The sequence below is a fragment of the Aethalodelphis obliquidens genome, unplaced genomic scaffold (genome assembly GCF_003676395.1).
Source record: "Aethalodelphis obliquidens isolate GAN/ISIS:26980383/991018 unplaced genomic scaffold, ASM367639v1 scaffold38, whole genome shotgun sequence".
Lineage (NCBI taxonomy): Eukaryota > Metazoa > Chordata > Mammalia > Artiodactyla > Delphinidae > Aethalodelphis > Aethalodelphis obliquidens.
This window is the reverse complement of record NW_020837982.1, coordinates 3,875,046-3,894,165: the sequence shown is the minus strand read 5'-3', so window position 1 is coordinate 3,894,165 and position 19,120 is coordinate 3,875,046. Positions and strand designations below refer to the sequence as shown.

The 19,120-nt window shown below is 47.7% G+C and overlaps 1 protein-coding gene across 2 annotated transcripts in view; it reads left to right on the top strand.

The window, feature by feature from the left end:
* FAM222B (family with sequence similarity 222 member B) overlaps positions 1 to 16,447 on the top strand; it is a 65,753-nt gene extending 49,306 nt beyond the window's left edge. The window contains exons 2-3 of one of the 2 annotated variants that reach the window (XM_027130445.1): positions 6,040 to 6,161; positions 13,908 to 16,447. In XM_027130445.1, the coding sequence (XP_026986246.1) occupies positions 6,080 to 6,161; positions 13,908 to 15,511 (1,686 nt within the window). In that variant the 5' untranslated portion in view covers positions 6,040 to 6,079 and the 3' untranslated portion in view covers positions 15,512 to 16,447. Of the gene's footprint in view, positions 1 to 6,039; positions 6,162 to 13,907 lie in introns of those variants that run through there. The other variant, XM_027130447.1, reaches the window with a different exon arrangement.
* The last annotated feature ends 2,673 nt before the right edge of the window (positions 16,448 to 19,120 follow it).

Genomic DNA, 19,120 nt, shown 5'->3' with positions numbered 1-19,120 from the left:
AATGGGGATGAAAGTACAGAAGCCAAAGGATACTTTTTTTTTTCTTTCTTTTTTTACTTTTTGGCCTTGCTGCACGGCATGTGGGATCTTAATTCCCAGACCAGGGATCGAACTTGGCCCCCTGCAGTGGAAGCATGGAGTCTTAATCGCTGGACTACCAGGGAAGTCCCAAAGGATACTTTTCAATACAATGCAAAAGTAGTACCTGGGCCTTTTTTTTTTTTTTTTTAAAGTACCTAGGCAGTTTTTGTCTCCTCTGCTCTCTCACTCTCAGAGTAAAGGCACCTGTGCACACACAGGCACGGACACTTTTTGGCACTTGTATTATCCATGTGTTTCAAGGACCTAAATTCAGATAAATTCCAGAGCCTGGGATTAAAGTGTATTGCTATTCTTCTGGAATGTGAGCCAATAATATTTATTAAACATCTGTTACATGAATAATCTCATTCCTGACCCTGTTACTTGGAAGGATAAATAACAGACAGTCTTTGGAAGCTCACACTCGAGTTGAAAGGTTAGAATGGCCAGGGCAAATACTTTCCTAGGACCTGAATAACAAATTCAGGAGAAAGCAATGGGTCATAGATGAGATAAATAATAAGAGGATCTAGGAAAGAGTATTCATGCTAAAGAAAGCACTGGCAGAGAAAGCACCTTTAGGGACCAGGGTGGGGTGGGAAACAGCATAGGAACAGGACCTGTTGTGATGGGTCTAAAGGGTAGTTAGAAATAATGTTTCCAGGGCTTCCCTGGTGGCGCAGTGGTTGAGAATCCGCCTGCCAATTCAGGGGACACGGGTTCAAGCCCTGGTCCAGGAAGTTCCCACATGCTGCAGAGCACCTAAGCCCGTGCGCCACAACTACTGATCCTGCACTCTAGAGCCCACGAACTACAACTACTGAAGCCCGTGCACCTAGAGCCCATGCTCCGCAACAAGAGAAGCCACTGCAATGAGAAGCCCGCGCACCACAACGAAGAGGAGCCCCCGCTCACCACAACTAGAGAAAAGCCCACGCGCAGCAATGAAGACCCAACGCAGCCATAAATAAATATTTTTAAAAAAAGAAATAAATTTTTAAAAAAAGAAATAATGTTTCCAAACCCCTTGAGCCTCTGTGTTCAGCTGTGTGGAGATGGTTTGCAGCAGGGATAGTTCTGGGCTTTCAACAAAGTTAGTCCAGAGTGAACATCCATCTTTCTCTCCTGCTCTTTCTCCCAGCCCAGAGTTGTGAGGTTACAATTACAAGTGACTTTAAGTCCCCTATTGAGTTAAAGATAGAGAAGAAAGATGCCTTTGAGCAATGACTGAATGTTATTCAGATCGCGTAAATAGTGAAAAGTACAAGGTAGTTGGAAGTTCACAGTTACCTGGACTGACAAAAATTACTGGTTGAATAGATTATTTCATTGACACAGACCATAAGATGACTGATTCTGCAGAGTCTGATTTGATAAACATGTAATTTTTGCCATCCTTGACCCTGTTTATTTTCGCCAGAGCAGTATTTCCGTTAGGTTTTAACCTAATTTCTTGGACCCCAGGAGTAAAAGAATGGGGAACAGTAGGATAAAACTTCTACCCCCACTATTGAAAAGTAGTCTTTTTAGATAAGCCTTTTACCTCATGGATGAGAAGGCTTATTAATCAGAGATAGTGATGACTCTTTTAATTAATGCAGCTTCTCAGTGTTAATCATATTCTCTTAAGATGCATGTGCTTAGGATTTTCACTGTTGGGTATATTTTATAAAGTGGAGTCAAATAACATGGGGCATAACATTTTCTCTTTTATACTTGGTATTTCAGAGATGGCACTGCTCTCAATTTCATTTTTTAATTAAAGTCCATAAATGGCAGGTTTAAAATTTTGAACCACAGCATGAATCAGAAATTGGGCTAGTCAACCTTTTTTTTGCGACGGTGGGGGGGGGGGGTTCTTTTTGAAGGTGGGGTTGAAGGGAAGGAAAAGGAAAGCAGGAGAGAGACTTGGCAAAGAAGGGTACTGGAAGGCACTAGGGTGTGAGTGGGAGACTATGCTGGGAAGTGATTACTCTAGATCGCTTCACCCCCAGCCCCCAAGTAAAAATGCCTTTGCTAGCATTTTATTTTCTCTCCCTTTTCTCACTAAAAAAAAAAAATATGAAGAGGAGTCTTCCTTTTCCTCCTTTTCTACCCTTCAGTGACCGTAAGCATAAACAGGGACAAACAGTACAGACAGCGGAGGTTTTCCTACTGGCAAACCTGTCCTAAGGCAGAGATGGTCCTTTATCAGATGCCACCCAGGAAAGCAGAGAGTGTAACAACATAACTCTTAATAAAACCTCTGTCAGTCTCGGTGGCGCGGGGGAGGTGGGGGGCATGGGTGAAAGTCCTTTTGAATTTTCTCAGTGGGGACAGGGTTTTTTTTGTTCCTTAATTAGAGGTAGTCTGGGAGAAGCTAGCACTTGTGCAAATGCCCCAGGAGAGTCTGGACACCTTAGTTCTGTGCTCATGGTAATACCATCGTCCCCCTGCTTAGGCAGCAGACCAGCTGGTGGTGGGAAAGCTGTCTGAGAGCGCCCAGAGAGGCTCCGCCAAGGAGATCTTTTTTCTTTCTCTGCGGCATCTGCAGCTCATTTGGTCTGAGCACCAGGTTACTACTTGATTCTGTTCAGTAGTCTGGACTTGAATTTTGAGGCCCTTTCAGAGAAGGTAGAGCTCATGTTGATTTCTGGGTCTAATTGTGCTTCTGGAAATATCAGCTGTAAATTGTATTGGAATTTAACGTTTAAGAAAAAGCCAGATGGTAATCAAAATGTGTGGGTGGTTTGAAGTTTTTAAATAAAAGGCTTGTGCTCAGCTGTCAAGCCTCCAGAGAAGTGCCTTTATACTATGCATCCCTGCTTTCTAGAATGGGTTGTGGAAGGAAGTTGCTTCCTTCCTGTTTCATCATACCCTTTGTGACCTTGCCACATTCTCTGCCTTCCCTGCCCTGGCAGAATCTGATTCTTGACTTCAGTAAAACTGCTCAGGGGGCTTGAAGATTAAGGATGGCAGAACTCTTAAAGAAAGGTTCACAAACTAAGGACTGTACTCTTAGCAGCCCAGTTAATGCCAGTGAGAGCTCAAGAATAGTCTAGACTTGCTGGGTGATTCTGGTTGGGAACATAATCATAGAGGGTCCCAAGATCTGGTGTCTTTCTTATTCATTTACTTCTTCCTGCGCAAACTAAAAACTGACTTTCTGGAGTCTTTACAGAATTCACCTCTTATTTTTGTTCCTTTGTTTGCTGTCAGTAAATCTATTAATGCCTTTTGCCACAGTTTAGCTGACTTAATTCTCTCTTGTTCTGCCTCTTGAAATCCAGAGTTGTGGCTTGAAGGGCAGTATGTTATAGTCAGCTCTTAGGATCCACAGCCTCCACTCGTCTCTTCTTGGTTGCAAGGCATCAAGATCTACTAGGTATATCAGAGATTACAGTGATCATTCATAGATTGGTTCCTTCCAGAAAGTACAGGGAGAGAGTGTATCTGCAAGAGAGCTGAATGAATGTGTTTTTTGTACCTCCATCGTCACAGTATCTCAGCTTTCCAGGTGAATTACAAAGCCTGGAGGTGGGGGTGTGCTTGGCTCGTAGAATCAGCAAGGGGGGCAGGGGAGGTTAGAGGATGAGGTCAGAGAGGTAGTGATCATGTAACAGATCATGGAAGGCCTTGTGGGCCACGTTAGGATTTTGTATTTTATTCTAAGTGAGATGGCAAGTCATTGGAGATTTTTGAGCTGATATGATTTCCAATTTAAAAAATAAATTACTTTGGCTGCTATGTGGAGAATAGATTGGGTGATGGGGCAAGGGTGGAACAGAGAGACCATTTGGAAGGCTATTGTAGTAATCCAGGCTAGAGATGATGAGATGACAAGTGAACTTATTGCCTACTTCCAAGAAAGGTTGGGAGACCTAATTAAGAAAACATCACTAGGACTTCCCTGGTGGCGCAGTAGTTAAGAATCTGCCTGCCAACAAAGGGGACATGGGTTCGAGCCCTGGTCCAGGAAGATTCCACATGCCGCGGAGCAACTAAGCCTGTACGCCACAACTACTGAGCCTGCGCTCTAGAGCCCTCAAGCCACAACCACTGAAGCCCACACTCCTGGGGCCCGTGCTCCACAACAAGAGAAGCCACTGCAATGAGAAGCCCGCACACTGCAACGAAGAGTAGCCCCTGCTCGCCGCAACGAAGACCCAGTGCAGGCAGACATACATACATACATACCTAAATAAATAAATAGGAAAAAATCACTAAAGCCCCTCACACAGTCCATTTCACAATATTAGGCTCCAGTATTTGTTAATTCTCTTCCTTTCCTTAGAGTTTGCCCTCAGCTATATTAGGACCATAGGGGAGAGCTTATTAAATAGAGATCAGCATTCACAAGGGAAGGGTTGTGAGCAGTACCTCAGTCATTTGACCCTAACAGAAGACTTTTTATTTCTTGAGGCACTGCAGTTGGCACAGTGTGTTCATACTGTCATCCCACCCACCAGAGACCTGAAAAGACTGAATCCGTGCCAGAACTCTGGGGCAGCTCCATTCTCATTGAGGCATTCACTCTTCAGTTCTTTCTGCACTTGCTGTCTTAGACACAGTTTGAGTAGCCTCTTTTACAAAGTATCTTTTCAGCTACCTGGCCTTTCCAGCTGGAGCTCTCTGATACTCATCGTGACAAGGTAGTTTCACATACTTGAGAGGGCCCTCTAAGGGAAAGAAAGAGGTTTTGTGGTCTTTGTTTAACATTTGAGCTTTCCCCCATTCCTCTTTTGTTGTGATCTAAAGCCTTAATATGCTACCTTGATTTCTGGGGTTTGCAGTATGGGAAAGGAATTTAATGTGTTTTAGTACATTCTAGTTGTTTGGGAAAAAGCTTGGTCCTTGGTACACAGGGAGCTTGCATTGTTGACAAGGCTTCCTTCCCTACAGAAGGCTACATCAGTGTCTGCTTGCTTTGGCTGTGTAAGTCTTGTTGGAAGACTTCACTGATGAAACCACGCCATCTTGATACAATGTCAGGACTGCCTGCCCAAAGAGGGCTGCTGGCAGCCTACCACCTCCTTGATTTACCCTGGGAGCAAAGCAATTTTTTTCTTTTTTTTGGGTTCTGGAGGTCTAATTGTGTGAAAGGCAATAACAAGGTGAATCCCTAGAAACATACAAACAGTTTGTTTTAATAGTAGTTAATTTGTCTCTTAGGATGCTTTGTTCCTTCCTCTTTTTAAAAGTAAGTTCAGGTGAAATTCCCTGGCCATCCAGTAGTTAGGACTCCGCCCTCTCACTGCTGAGGGCCCAGGTTCACTCCCTGGTCTGGGAACTAAGATCCGGCAAGCCATGGGGCGTGGCCAAAAAAAAAAAAACCCAAAACAAAGTAAGTTCAGATTACTGGGGTCATAAGTTGGACTTTGGGAGCCTTTGCAACTCATATACTGTACTGTCTCTGGAAATGTCTGACTGCCCCAGCCGCCAGCCAAGGCTGAGAATAGACGGAGCTGGGCCCTATGAGGGCGAGCTCTCTTCAGGAACATTGTTCTGTTTTCAGGGAGAAATCATCTTTTCCTTCACCTCAGTTAGACTGTGCCCTAGCCTTTGTGCTCCTGCCTCAGCTGGGGCCCAGATGAAAGCCAGCATGCCGTTTATCTGGCAGCCACATGGGCTTATCCAAAAGCAGTACGGAGAGCAGTCTACAGGAAATGCAAATGCCAAGCGAATGCATCTATAGCTTGTGAACATAAAGACCTTCAGTTGTTTGTGTGGATAGGTATTTTCTAGTTTTTATTTTCCCCACCCAAGCATCTGCACTGACTGAAATATTTGAGCCGTAGTAATAGTTGAGAGCAAATTGTGCTACAGATAAAGACATAGATATATTTTCAACCAACATGCTACTAATTAAATTGTTTATCTGTCTAAACCTGGACCACTGTTGCTCATATCCGATGTCCCTGGTATCTTCCTTGAGTGACTTGCCTTGTGTTCCATGACCTTGTTTTTTTGTCATTACAGTGTGAGTGACTGCCTCATGTTGTGTTGATGCTGGTCTGCCATGCTAGCCTGTCTACCAGGGCCAGGTGACCTGTCCTTTCAGCTTCTTTCTCACACGCAGATGAACACTGGACTTCAGAAATGTAAGTAATCTGGATCCCAGTGAAGGATGTGATCGTTTATTTTTTCCCTACATTTGAGCTATACCAGAGGCACATTTGGGGTACACTGACCATGAATTTTGGTACCTCCAAGATATTCTTCAGCACAGACATCAAGAAAGCAGCCGCAAAACTTGTCAACATTGTGAGACACTTCTCTGATCAGAGAGATCCTCTTTTTTTTAATTAATTAATTTAGTTAGTTATTCTGTTTATTTGGCTGGGTCGGGTCTTCACTGCAGCACACAGGATCTTTGTTGTGACGCGCGGGCTCAGTAGTTGCAGTGCACGGGCTCCAGAGTATGCAGGCTTAGTTGTCTCGTGGCATGTGGAATCTTAGTTCCCCCAACCAGGGATCAAATCTGTGTCCCCTGCATTGGAAGGCGGATTCTTAACCACTGGACCACCGGGGAAGTCCTGAGAAATCCTCTTAAATACTAGAATTCCCCAGTGTGTATCATCTTAATTTTAATTGTTGCTGATAGCTATCTGTTAAGCAATAAGGCTATAAGGAGTTTTACAGGATATATATATCAAAGAAGTGTTTCAATTTGAACCCCCATGAGGAATTGAATGAAACCTCACAGTCCAGATTACTTACTGTATCTCTGAGACAAACTGTATCCACTGTTCTGTTGTTTTGCGCTCTCTGAGCACTCTCTGCCATGGAAATAGACAGTTCCCTTTGGCTTTGCTGTCTGCCTTCTGAGCTGTGGCCCTCAGTTCACAGCAAGTAAAGAAGCTTTCGCCTCCAGAACGGATAGGAAGGTAGCTTGCTCAGTCTCTCTGGGCGTGTTCCTGTTAATATACTTGCTATAAGACGGAGTTTTTGAGAACTGTTAGATTCCTGTCTTACATTGGCTGGAATTGGGGCTTTATACTTTGTATTTTCCCAGATTCCTACCTTCTATCGCTGTACTACATTATGCGCAAGGAAAAGAGTCTATTCCTGGCTTATTACCATGTACGGCATCTTCAAGTGTGAAAATGGCCCTAAATTTGGAATAGACTTTCCTTTCAGAGCAAAAAGGGAAAATCAATGAGGCATCTAGGCTTACCCTTTAATAGAAAAGGAGCTTCAGCACCTTACCTGAATCCTTTATGACAGAGGTTGGCAAACTTTTTCTGTAAAGAGTCAAATAGCAGATATTTTAGGCTTTGTGGATCATCCCATATGGTCTCTGTTACACGTACTCACCTCTGCTGTCGTAGGGCACAGGCAACCGTAGACAGTATGTAAACAAATGAGTGTGGCTATGCTCCAGTAAAACTTTCTACAAAAGCACAGCAGCTGGGTTTTGGCTTGCAGGCTATAGTTTGCCGCCCCCTGCTCTGTGAGATCATCTTCAGAAGTTAAAAATGGTCTGGCCTCTTGACTTCCTTTCTTTGAGGGAGAGTAAGACTCAGAGCCTGGCTAGTTCTAGAATTTGGCCAGTGAATCCAACTTGCGTCATGACAAAGCTGAAGGTGACAGTCTTCCTCCTGCAGCTGCTTGACACAATAGGCCGGCCCTGCTGTCCCAGCTCCTCCCCAGCTTTTCTCTTACTAAAGGATAATTGGGTGAGAAAGTTGTCTGGGCTCCTTGGCCACCCAAATCTGCATGCTCACTGCATTGTGACTGGTTCCAGACTTCCAGGCACACAACTGGGGAGGGAGTGTGCTCGGAAGCATGCAATAAGATAACAAAGAGCAGCTCGCTGTCTGTCTTCTAGGTTCCTTAGTGCACTCTGACGGCTTTGCCCAGAGATGTCCTGTCAGGGCCTGAACTGCTTGGGAAGAAAGGCAAGTTGGCAGCTTTATCTTAGTTGCTGACTTGGAACCTTCACGCCCTTCTCCCCAAAGCAGTCCCCAAGTAGCCTCTGCCAACCACTGTCCCAAATCTCTATTCAAGAATTGAGGTATAGGGCTTCCCTGGTGGTGCAGTGGTTGAGGGTCCGCCTGCCGCTGCAGGGGACACGGGTTCGTGCCCCGGTCCGGGAAGATCCCACATGCTGCGGAGTGGCTGGGCCCGTGAACCATGGCCACTGAGCCTGCACGTCTGGAGCCTGTGCTCCGCAACGGGAGAGGCCGCAACAGTGAGAGGCCCGCGTACTGCAAAAAAAAAAAAAAAAAAAAAAAGAATTGAGGTATCCTTTTTCCCTGGTTTCAGGCTTACCTGTCCGTTTAGGGGACAGTGTATTTGAATCCCTTTGACTCTCTTGTTGCTCTCCTTAACTACACCTAAACTTTTGCAGAGGAGAAAACCCAGTGGTGTTTTTAAGCCCACTTACTTTCTTCTTTCCTCTCCCAAAATGTGTAAGAAAAAAAAATCCTGGGACTTTCCTGGCCGTCTGTGCTTCCAACTGCCGGGGGCGTGGGTTCAATCCCTGGTTGGGGAACTAAGATCCTGCAGGCCACACAGTGCGGCCAAAAATTTAAAAAAGAAGAAAAAGAAGAAAATCCTGTCTTGTGACTTAGCTCTTCGCATTAAGCATTTACCATTAAGGTGAGATGGAGTATAAGCTGTCTCCTTTGGAAACCAGCAGCCAAGGAGCTGCTCAGAGCCCAGGCCTATCAGCTGTAGAGACCTTAAAACCAGTTTTGTAACTGCTATTCAGCCTTTCCCTGCCCCCATCCTAGGGAGGGTCTTAAAAGGTGCTCCAAACACAGAACTCCGTATCTGGTGAGGGGATGGGGTACTGATATTTATAGCTTAATATATGTTTGGTTTTTTTTTATTGTTAACATCTTTATTGGGGTATAATTGCTTTACAGTGGTATGTTAGTTTCTGCTTTATAACAAAGTGAATCAGCTATATGTATACATATATCCCCATATCCCCTCCCTCTTGCGTCTCCCTCCCACCCTCCTTATCCCACCCCTCTAGGTGGTCACAAAGCACCGAGCTGATCTCCCTGTGCGATGCAGCTGCTTCCCACTAGCTATCTATTTTACGTTTGGTAGTGTATATACGTACATGCCACTCTCTTTGTCTCAGCTTACACTTGCCTCTCCCCATGTCCTCAAGTCCATTCTCTATGTCTGCATCTTTATTCCTGTCCTGCCCCTAGGTTCATCAGAACCATTTTTTTTTTTTAAGATTCCATATATATGTGTTAGCATACGGTACTTGTTTTTCTCTTTCTGACTTACTTCACTCTGTATTGCAGACTCTAGGTCCATCCACCTCACTACAAATAACTCAGTTTTGTTTCTTTTTATGGCTGAGTAATGTTCCATTGTATATATGTGCCACGTCTTCATTATCCATTCACCTGTTGATGGACATTGAGGTTGCTTCCGTGTCCTGGCTATTGTAAATAGTGCTGCAGTGAACATTGTGGTACATGACTCCTTTTGAATTATGGTTTTCTCAGGGTATATGCCCAGTAGTGGTGTTGCTGGGTCCTATGGTAGTTCTATTCTTAGTTTTTTAAGGAACCTCCATACTGTTCTCCATAGTGGCTATATCAATTTACATTCCCACCAACAGTGCAAGAGTGTGTAGCTTAGTATACTTTATATTGTAAGAGTCAGCTCAAGGCAGGGGAGATGGGTCTGGGGTCAGGAGAGGGCATATGTGGCTTCTTGGCCCAGTACTGTCAGTCACCTGGCTAATTACTATTCCCCAGGCTTGAGCTGCCTTATGTACAGAATCACAAGATTGTTCCCTTGAAACGCCAACATTTTCTCTTCTCCCCTTCCTCTTCTACATGTATAGGAGGATGTGATGCATTTTCCAACCTAGAAGTATAATTTGCCATAGTTCAGGCTGGTTTAAAGGACATCTTGCCTCTGGGTGGGTCCTGCACTTGGTAGAAGACCACAGTTGTGGTTAGGTGGATGCCCTCCTAGAACTTTTCTCGATTGTTATTCCACAATGTCACTTGCTTTGAGAGACCTCAGCCATTTTGGAACTTTGTACTTGCAAAGTCTATTTTCCTCTGACCCATCTTCTCCCAATTCCCCAGAAAATGTGTTTTTGAACATTTTTTTCTTCATTAACCCCAAGCCTCTGCTCCTAATTTTCCAGCTCACAGGTATATAGATAGGGTGGCCTGGTAAATATTTCTGGGTAGAGTGGTTGAAATGACCAAAGATCCCTGGTCGTCAAATCATCTTTTAGACAGTTACTGTGACCTCTTCCATTGTAGAGTTTTGGGGCCTAGGGCAAGTATCGACATTAATTTTTTACTACTTCTCTGTGTGCTTATGTGCCCCCTAGTGGAAAGACCTGGAAATGGTGAATTGGCCCAGTGACTGGATAAACTACAGAGAAATACCAGAAACATTAGCTAACGTTTGTTGAGCGCTTACCATATGCCAGGCACTGTCTTGAATATTTGTATGCATGTTCTCATTCATTCCTCAGTAATTCCATATGGGAGACTCTCTTATCTTTCTTTTCAGGATGAGAGTGTTTGTCAATGTCTCGTTACTATTCAGTGACTGGGCTAGAACTCACACTTGGGTCAGACTCCAAAGCCTGTATTTGACACACACTGCCTGTGTCTCTCCACAGGTTAGAGGTTCCTGCTGCATAAGCCACCCATGTCTTTTGATCTTCAAAACAGAAGGATAAACAGGGAGGTCCTTGCAGGGAAGCCTGGATTCAGGGAGATCCCCCCAGTTCCTAGAATAGACAACAGTGCTTTCTGTACTACATGTAATGCTCAGACTCAAGTCCAGGAGGTACTGCAGTTAGGGCTTCCATGGTCAGGTTACTTTGTCCCGTCTGTGGGCAGACTCAGCCAAACCTGCTATCCTTGAATAGTAACTATCGACAGTCATAGTTCCTGTTCACAGAACATTTCCTATTCATTGGATCTCTTGATCTTAGTAATTCTGTGAGGTAGGACAGCAGGTACCATCGCTGTTTATAAATGAGGAATGACTGAGAGAGAAACTGAGTAGTCAGATAATAAAGCCAGTGCTTGAATCTGGATCTCTTTTTTTCTAACCACAGAGTCTCTGTTCTCTACACCGCCTTATGCCTCGATTAATGACACCATTGGTACCAGCTATTTAAATAAGTTGTTTACAGAGCTGTAGTATCTGTGTTGGCTGTGCATTTAGAGGAAGATGATGCAGAAGAAAGAAAGGCTTCAGGGTGCCTCTGTGGGGACTGAGATAAAGTACTGAGGAAAACTTGGCTATTTTTTTAAAGGTTGGGCTGAAATCTGGTACATGACGTGGGTGGTGTTGGATTCCCCGAATGTGGGCTCTTTCTTGTCCAATATGCTCCTCTCATCCTTGAGATTCTTCCTTAACATACTGTAGCCTGTGTCCACCCTTCCCACCCCTCACCTCACCTCATCACCACTGTCAACATCAGTGGAGGCAGGACAGAGAGAACTAATCGGTGTAGTGTCCCACTCCATACTTCTGACTGAGGCCAAGCCATCAATACCTCTGCCTCTGCTAGAAAAAACCAGCCTTAGAGTTGATATTGACTTGGAGCAAAGGAGCTCTATTATTCAACAAGCCGCTGTACCAGTCTCTCTTCCCTGACTTTCAGAGAGAGAAGCCCATCAACATGGAGGAAAGCTCTTCCAACATGGAGGGGCGGACCTTCCTTTCCTGTCCGAACTGAAACCCAGCAGCTTCAGACTCCCATTATTCAGCCGAGTCCCAGTTGTTCAGTCAGACAGTACACTTACCAGGCACTTATTACACGTTTGCTCTGGGTAAGGAAGACACTGAGCTAGGAATGTCGCATGTTTTTGATCAGTCACACAAGAGTACAGTGGCTGACCAGGGCAGCTTCTAATGGAATTCTGGCGCCTTGAGTGTAGGGAAGATCTTTCAGTGATCCCAGACTTTTTTGGTGTCTTCTTGTCCAGGAGAATGTAAAACCGGTCAGAAAATGGCCCCACTTTGTCGAGACTGAAGCCTATTAAGGGTCAGTGGCTTATAAGAAGCCGCAGAACTCTGTTCTCCAGGCTTTGACCTCCTTGCCAGCTAGTGCTACCTAGTAGGTGGGAGACTTCCAGGCCTCTCTGCCTCCCTCCCTCTGCTTCCTGCCTTCAGTTGTCACTGTCACATTCATCCTTCTAAATCAGTCCTTCTTCAAATCAGTCATCTTACAAACATTTCGTTTATGAATGGAGCAACTATTCTGTACTCAGTAAATAGAGCAGAGCCTTAAATATGTGGGAGTGCCTACTGCGTTCAAGGCATCGTGCCCGTGTTTGAAAGCAAACCTTTTCCTTTCCGTACCCTTTTGCTAAGTTCTACCTCGTCGAGCCTGGGTCCGGATCTCTCTGCCTCTCCTGGACTTGAGCTTTCTTTCCTTGCTTCCAAGAGCAGCAGTTTCTAAGCACTTGCTGCCAGCCAACCAGCAACGTCACCTAGCGCAGGCAGCTGTGCCCTTTTCCTGCTAGCACACTCACTAGACTACTTCTGTTCCAGCTGATGCCCAGCGACATGACTTTGAATGGGGTCTCCTCTGGGCCAAGCCAGCTGAGGCCACAAGCCAGGCATTTGGCCAGCTTAGTCCTTGGTCTGCCCTGGCTGCCCCCTAGAAGGGGAGGAAGTAGGGAGGGAATCAGCTAGCTGAGCCAAGGCTCCCAGCCAGTCCCCTTTTTTTTTCCGCTCTGGGCAGTCTGTGTACTTACTCAGCAAGCCTTTATTAAGCACCTTCTGTGTATACTCAGGGGAGACCCTCCCCAGAGAGAGGGAGAAGGGAGCAGAGACCCCTTGCCAGGAGCCTGGCATCCTTAAAGAGCTCTTGTTCTCAGAATCTTTTCCTTTTTGATGGAAGCACGACATCCGCTGGAGCCCCCTGATGGGAGGCAACTGGAGATGGGAACAAAGAGACTGTTAGCATTAATGAGGCCCATTGAGCTGTGTTTCCGCAGTCTCCAAAGAAGGCAGGTTTTTCCTCTTTCATTTTGGAAAGTGACAGCTCACAAGGGCCGAATACAGACTATTTTTGGCTCTCAGGACTTAAAGATTCTCTGAATCCGTTCTCCTCAGTTCCCTCCCTGCTGCCCTGTCATTATTGTCACCCCCACAAGGAAATAAATAAAGCCTTTTGATCTTCACCCAGTCAGGCTTAGAGTAAGCTGTAAACAAAAGTGAACTTGTGACTTGGGGATGGGGAAGGGATGTTGGCAGCTTACTCCTCTGCCCCTGAAAAAGCAGCATCCTGTCTGCTGCGCCAGGATGCCCACCCAGTCGGCACGGTGCCCCAGCTGCCAAGGCAGAGAGAAAGTTGATGCCTCACTGACAACTGCAGACTGTAGAGGAGTCATTCTGGGTACCCTCTTCCTCAGGGTGTCATGGGGCAGGGACTGAGTGGCCCTGACAAACAGCTCTGCTTAGAACCTTCAACCCCCAGGCCAGGATGGGCTGGTAGGAACTTGGAGAGAATTCCATGTGAGAATTGGCCAAGTTCTGGCTCTCTAAGATAGAGACTTTCGCAAGTTGCTCTGCTATTCTGATCTTCAGTGACCTCGTTTGTTAAGTGGGAATACCATGATAGTACCTGCGTCCTAAAGCAGCAGCAAGGATTCGTTGAGACAGCCTGTCCTCAGCACGAGGCCTGGTCCATTAGAAGTACTCACTCAATGTGAGCAGTGCTTGTTTCTGTGGGGGCTGAGGCCGGGTCTCAGTGGAAGACTAGAGATGACAGCTTAGTTCGCCCTGCCCCTCAGGCCCTCAAATGGGAAATCTAGAAGGGCTGGTTGGCTTGGCACTGATGAGCTCCGTCTCCTTCTTTGCTCTCCTTCCCCTTCTCTCTCTAGGGGACACTACACAGAAAATGAGAACTGCTCACTATCCTACCCCAGCCGAATTGGACGCGTATGCTAAGAAGGTCGCAAACAACCCACTGACTATAAAAATCTTCCCCAACAGTGTGAAGGTTCCCCAGCGGAAACACGTTCGTCGTACTGTGAACGGCCTCGACACATCAGCCCAGCGCTACAGCCCCTACCCGACTCAGGCTGCCACCAAGGCAGGCCTGCTTGCCATTGTCAAAGTGCCAGCCAAAAGCATACTCAAGGACTTTGACGGCACCCGAGCCCGGTTGCTCCCTGAGGCCATCATGAACCCCCCAGTGGCGCCCTATGCTACTGTGGCACCCAGCACTTTAGCCCACCCCCAGGCCCAGGCTCTGGCCCGCCAGCAGGCCCTGCAGCACGCACAGACCCTGGCCCATGCCCCTCCCCAGACGCTGCAGCACCCTCAGGGTATCCCGCCACCCCCGGCGCTGTCCCACCCTCAGAGCCTCCAGCAGCCTCAGGGCCTGGGCCACCCTCAGCCCATGGCCCCAACCCAGGGCTTGGTCCACCCTCAGGCCCTGTCTCACCAGGGTCTCCAGCACCTCCCCACTCCCTTGCTGCACGGAGGCCGGAAGATGCCAGACTCAGACGCCCCCCCGAATGTGACCGTGTCTACCTCAACTATCCCCCTTTCCATGGCGGCCACCCTGCAGCACAGCCAGCCCCCGGACCTGAGCAGCATCGTGCACCAGATCAGCCAGTTTTGCCAGACGAGGGCAGGCATCAGCACTACCTCAGTGTGTGAGGGCCAGATCGCCAACCCCAGCCCCATTAGCCGCAGTCTGCTCATCAATGCAAGCACTCGGGTGTCGACCCACGGCGTCCCCACACCAATGCCTTCATGTGTGGTCAATCCCATGGAGCACACCCATGCGGCCGCAGCCGCATTGCCCGCTGCGGGCCCTGTCAACCTGCCCACGGGCATCTCTCGAGCCCCCACTGGCTACCCTAGCGACCTCAAGCCAGTCGCCTGGAACCAGCACCAGCTGGCCCATCTACAGCAGATGTGCAGTGAGGCCGGCGGGACGCCGGCCCCTGGCCTGACAGGCAAGCATGCGGCAGGACGCGAGTTGGCGGGGCCTGGCTTCGTGGGCAAGGCCCCTGCCTACCCGCAGGAACTGTGCATGGCGCAGGCTTTCCATCTGAAGCCACCCCTGGAGAAGCCAACCCCGTCCCCACCAGTCAACGGCCTGGCAGCCCCACTGGCCTACCCTAATGGTCACTACTTCCAGCCCCTGTGGAACAACATTCTGCCCACTCCCAATAGCGACAGCTCGGGGTCTCAGGACCTCGCCGTGCCATTCCACAGTGGGCAGCCTGCGGGCGCACCCCTCGACTGCGCGGCGGCTGGGGCCCACTACCGGGCAGGGACCGGGGGCGGGCCGGTGGCAAGCCAGAACAGCCTGGTGCAGACAGTGGATTACCTAAGCGGGGATTTCCCGCAGGCCTGCTTCCGAGACCAGAGCCTGGCCGTGCTGAGCAAGGCCCACCGAGCCCCTGGCAGCCGAGCCCCTGATCCCACAGATAGTCGAAATCTTCATATTCAGCACCCTGGGTATAGATAGGTAGCCCTGGTGCCCTCCACAAACTACACATCATACGTCACCCGTCACCCTCCTAGGTTTAGTCTTACTTTTGAGTAATTGGATAGTTTCAAAGTTTCACTGCTCCAACGTGATCATTCTTAGATGTCTAAGAAAGGGAGTTTAGTGGGATCTAATTGAGGACAGAGGGGGGGGGTCCTCTTTGCGCTCATCTTCCCCTCTACCAGCCTCAGCAACTTTTGGGTTTATGTTGGGACCTCATCCCAACTTCAGGCTTTTCTCTCCAATGCCTGCCTGTCAGTGCAGTTCTTCCCCCCACCCCCACCTCGGCCATTTCCCACCAGCCCCCTTTTGTCTGTTCCTGCACCTCTCACTGTTTCTCTTTCGACTGAGGTGTGGGCTAAAGGAACGGCTCCCTAGGTCAGGTAGCTGTCAGTGCCCAGCCACCTAAGCTAGGTCTCTCCCTGTCTGTCTCTCTGGGACTAAGAAGCCAGACCTCCCAAGTGCTCTGAAAGCCAATTCCTTGTTTACCCAAAGACCTCAAATCAAAACTGACCCTGTCTGCATCTCCTCCCAGCCCTTCTCCTTTCCTCAAGGCTGTTTTACATCTGCATTGATCCCAGAGCCACTGCACTTGTCCTTGCCACACTCCTCAAGGGCATCCTGCAGCACGTGGCCATAGCCTTGAGACCAAGGGGAAAAAAAAGCTGTGTTTGGATTGGTACCTTGGTTCCTGACTCCCTTTCCCTGCCTAGAGAAATGCCGAGACCATCCAGCATACCCAAGATCTTTCTCGCTGCTGTCTGTCTCCTAAGTCATCTGCTGCCCTCATCCCCCACTCCCCCCTCAAAAAAAAAAAACGCAAAACAAAACAAAAAAGTCTTTCTTGAGGGATTAGGTAGTAGGTATGGGATGATCACATTGGAGTTTGGAATTAAAAACACTGAAAAAAAAAAAGTGCATTTGGTTCTCTCTACACTGGCTAAGAATATTGCTCTACGCTGTAAGTTTTAAATGTCCTGTTTCTGTATGAATGTAGTGTGGGTTTGAGTAGCAATGTGTGTGAGCGGCCCCACAGGTGCATTCACTGTCTAGTCACCTTTCACAGCCCCTCAGTTTAACGAAGAAAACACAAAGCCTTAAGCTCTTTGAATTCTCCTTTACCAAATGAGCATGGTTCTAACAGCTGGAGATGGGCCTCTCTTGGAAACAGCCCCTTCTGCCCCTCGCCCTTTCTTCACCCACTCCATGCTCCAAGTCTCATTCCCAGGTGACAGTTAGTTGGCTAGAAATTTAAAACTTTTCTGTAACTTCAGATTATGTTTTGTTGTAATGTTTTGCACCCTTCTGTTAAAGATGCATAGTTGGGCTTTTTTTTTTTTTAAACCAAATAAGCCCTACCCTTTCCTCTTGTCTCTGGGGAACGTGAGCTTTCTTATTTAAGATTTGGGGTTTTGTTTACTGTACGATCCACTGTTCTTTAGCCAGAAATTCTCTAGTGATCTGAAGCAGTGTGACTGAAGACCAGTTTTTAAATTATGTGTTGGCAAGTTGCCTTATATTTAAAAAGAGAAAAAAAAGGAAAAAAATGCCTGATTGTGTTATGCCAAATGATAGCAACATGAAGTCCTAACTCATTGTTCCCAGTGGTTTTCCTGCCGTCTGTGAACACTGGCACCTCCCTGTCCTGAGCCCCCAGGAGTACCTGCAGCTTCTGGTGCGATGCCTTCTCCCTGTGTGTTGGCCACCATCTCACCCAGGGGCCCCTCCCAGTTCTCGCTTCTCTGAGTTTAATTCTCTGAATGAACACCATTGTCTCCCTTTATCCCTTGCTTGATCTCCAAACCAGATATTTTTGCTGTAATTTGTTCCAATGCCTCCCCCCAAAAGGTGAGCTGCCCTTTTAGGAAATTGGACCAGACACCAACTTGGGGGCTTAAAATCAAACCTCAAACCCATCTCTTCCTGTGTAGGGGTGCAAGCCTCTGAAGCTCTCACTCCCACCCCTAGTCTGCATGGAAAATGTACTGTGACCCCCCTGCCCCCCATCTACCCTCGCCTTTGGTGTGAGATGTTTCCTAGTTCACCCTGAGCCCCTCTTGCCAGCCAACCCCCAACCAGCAATAAGGGTCCAAGCCAGGGCCTCCTATCCACACCCCCTGCCTCCATTCCACACTGCCCCTAGAAGATACCTGGATCCTCACGCCGCCCACATACTGTAGCATTCATTCTCCTTCTCCATCTTCTCACCTGTGGTGGTTTATGGGCGTGATGGGGTTTTTAGGATTATTATAAACCAGTAAAAAGAAAAAAACTCACCTTTGATCTTGTCCTATTCGTTTAATGCTGTCAGTGTTTGAGATGATCTTTCTTAACGGTTTTTAACGTCTTAAGAGAATTTCTCATTTTTAAGGGGACCCCTATAGTATTTGTCCCCGTCAGAAGCCCTCCCACTCCATTATCCCAGACCAGGTGTGTTCAGTCAGCCCCTGGAGGGCACCTGGCTGACTGGCCCTCTCCCTAAGCAGGGCTGCAGGGGGCTTGGTGGGATTTGATGGTTAAGTATGGTTCGCTACCCCTCACTGGAGGTCCAGTTCAATGTAATGCCACTTTCACTCCAAGGACTATCCGTCACTGAAAAACGGGGACCTGGTTTGCTAATAAGCCAGCTTAAGACTAAACGACCCTTCCCCCCACCCCACAACCTTCTCCCACCTCGAACATTTTCGAATTTGAGGACCTCTGGCAGGTGGAAGTAATAGGTGGTGTGATCTGTAGCATGAGAAGTGGTCCTCTTGGTGGTTTGAATCTTAAGGGTTGAGTACTGATGGGAGAACTTTCTTCTGTCTGCAGGGGAAAAAAAAATCCAAAAGAGCTATTTACGTCCCCTCCTCCCTCTCCACTTTCTGCTGCGTTTGGGTCTGGGCTAAGATGTGATGGAGGGAAGGAAAGATCCCACAGGTTGTGGGACTCAGTGAGGGTGGAATCAGATGGTTAGGTGGCTCGAGTTGAAAGCACCCTCCTGAGCATGCCCTTTTCTGTGGGGTGCCCTTTTGTGAAGGTGCTTTGCCTCCTTTACTCCTCATCCCATCCCTGTGAAAGAAAACCCTCTTCTGCCTGTGTCAAATGAGACCTACAGTCAGCCTAGGGTCACAGGGCTAGACAGAGCAGATGGTTGAGTTGAGCCCAGCTCACGCTGTGAGGCAAAATCTGGCCTGAGTTCCACAAGCAATTATGACTGTCTGCAAAGGCAGTGAATGAGGGCTAGGCCTGGGCATGGGGTCAATCGCAATATCCACTGCAGGGAACTGAAGGCAGCACCAGCCGCCTTTGTGAACCTACCGCCTGGAATGGTGCAGTGGCACAGTGCTGCCAGCAGAGGGAGCCCAAGCTTGACCCGGGGGTTCTGGCTTCTCTTGGAAGGCTTCTGCAGAAGAGTGGTTCTACCTGTTGCTGCGTGAAGCCCGTGCTTAGGTGAAGGCATTTCCCCTGCTAGAGCCCATGGTCGGTCTTCTCTACCAGCTTCCAGGCTTCACAGTACCACGACAGTTTAGATGAAAGAGCCATCTTTACTTTCTCAGCAAGGCAGCCAGGGCTTCATCTCTCCCTAGATCAGTGAATTTGACCTTT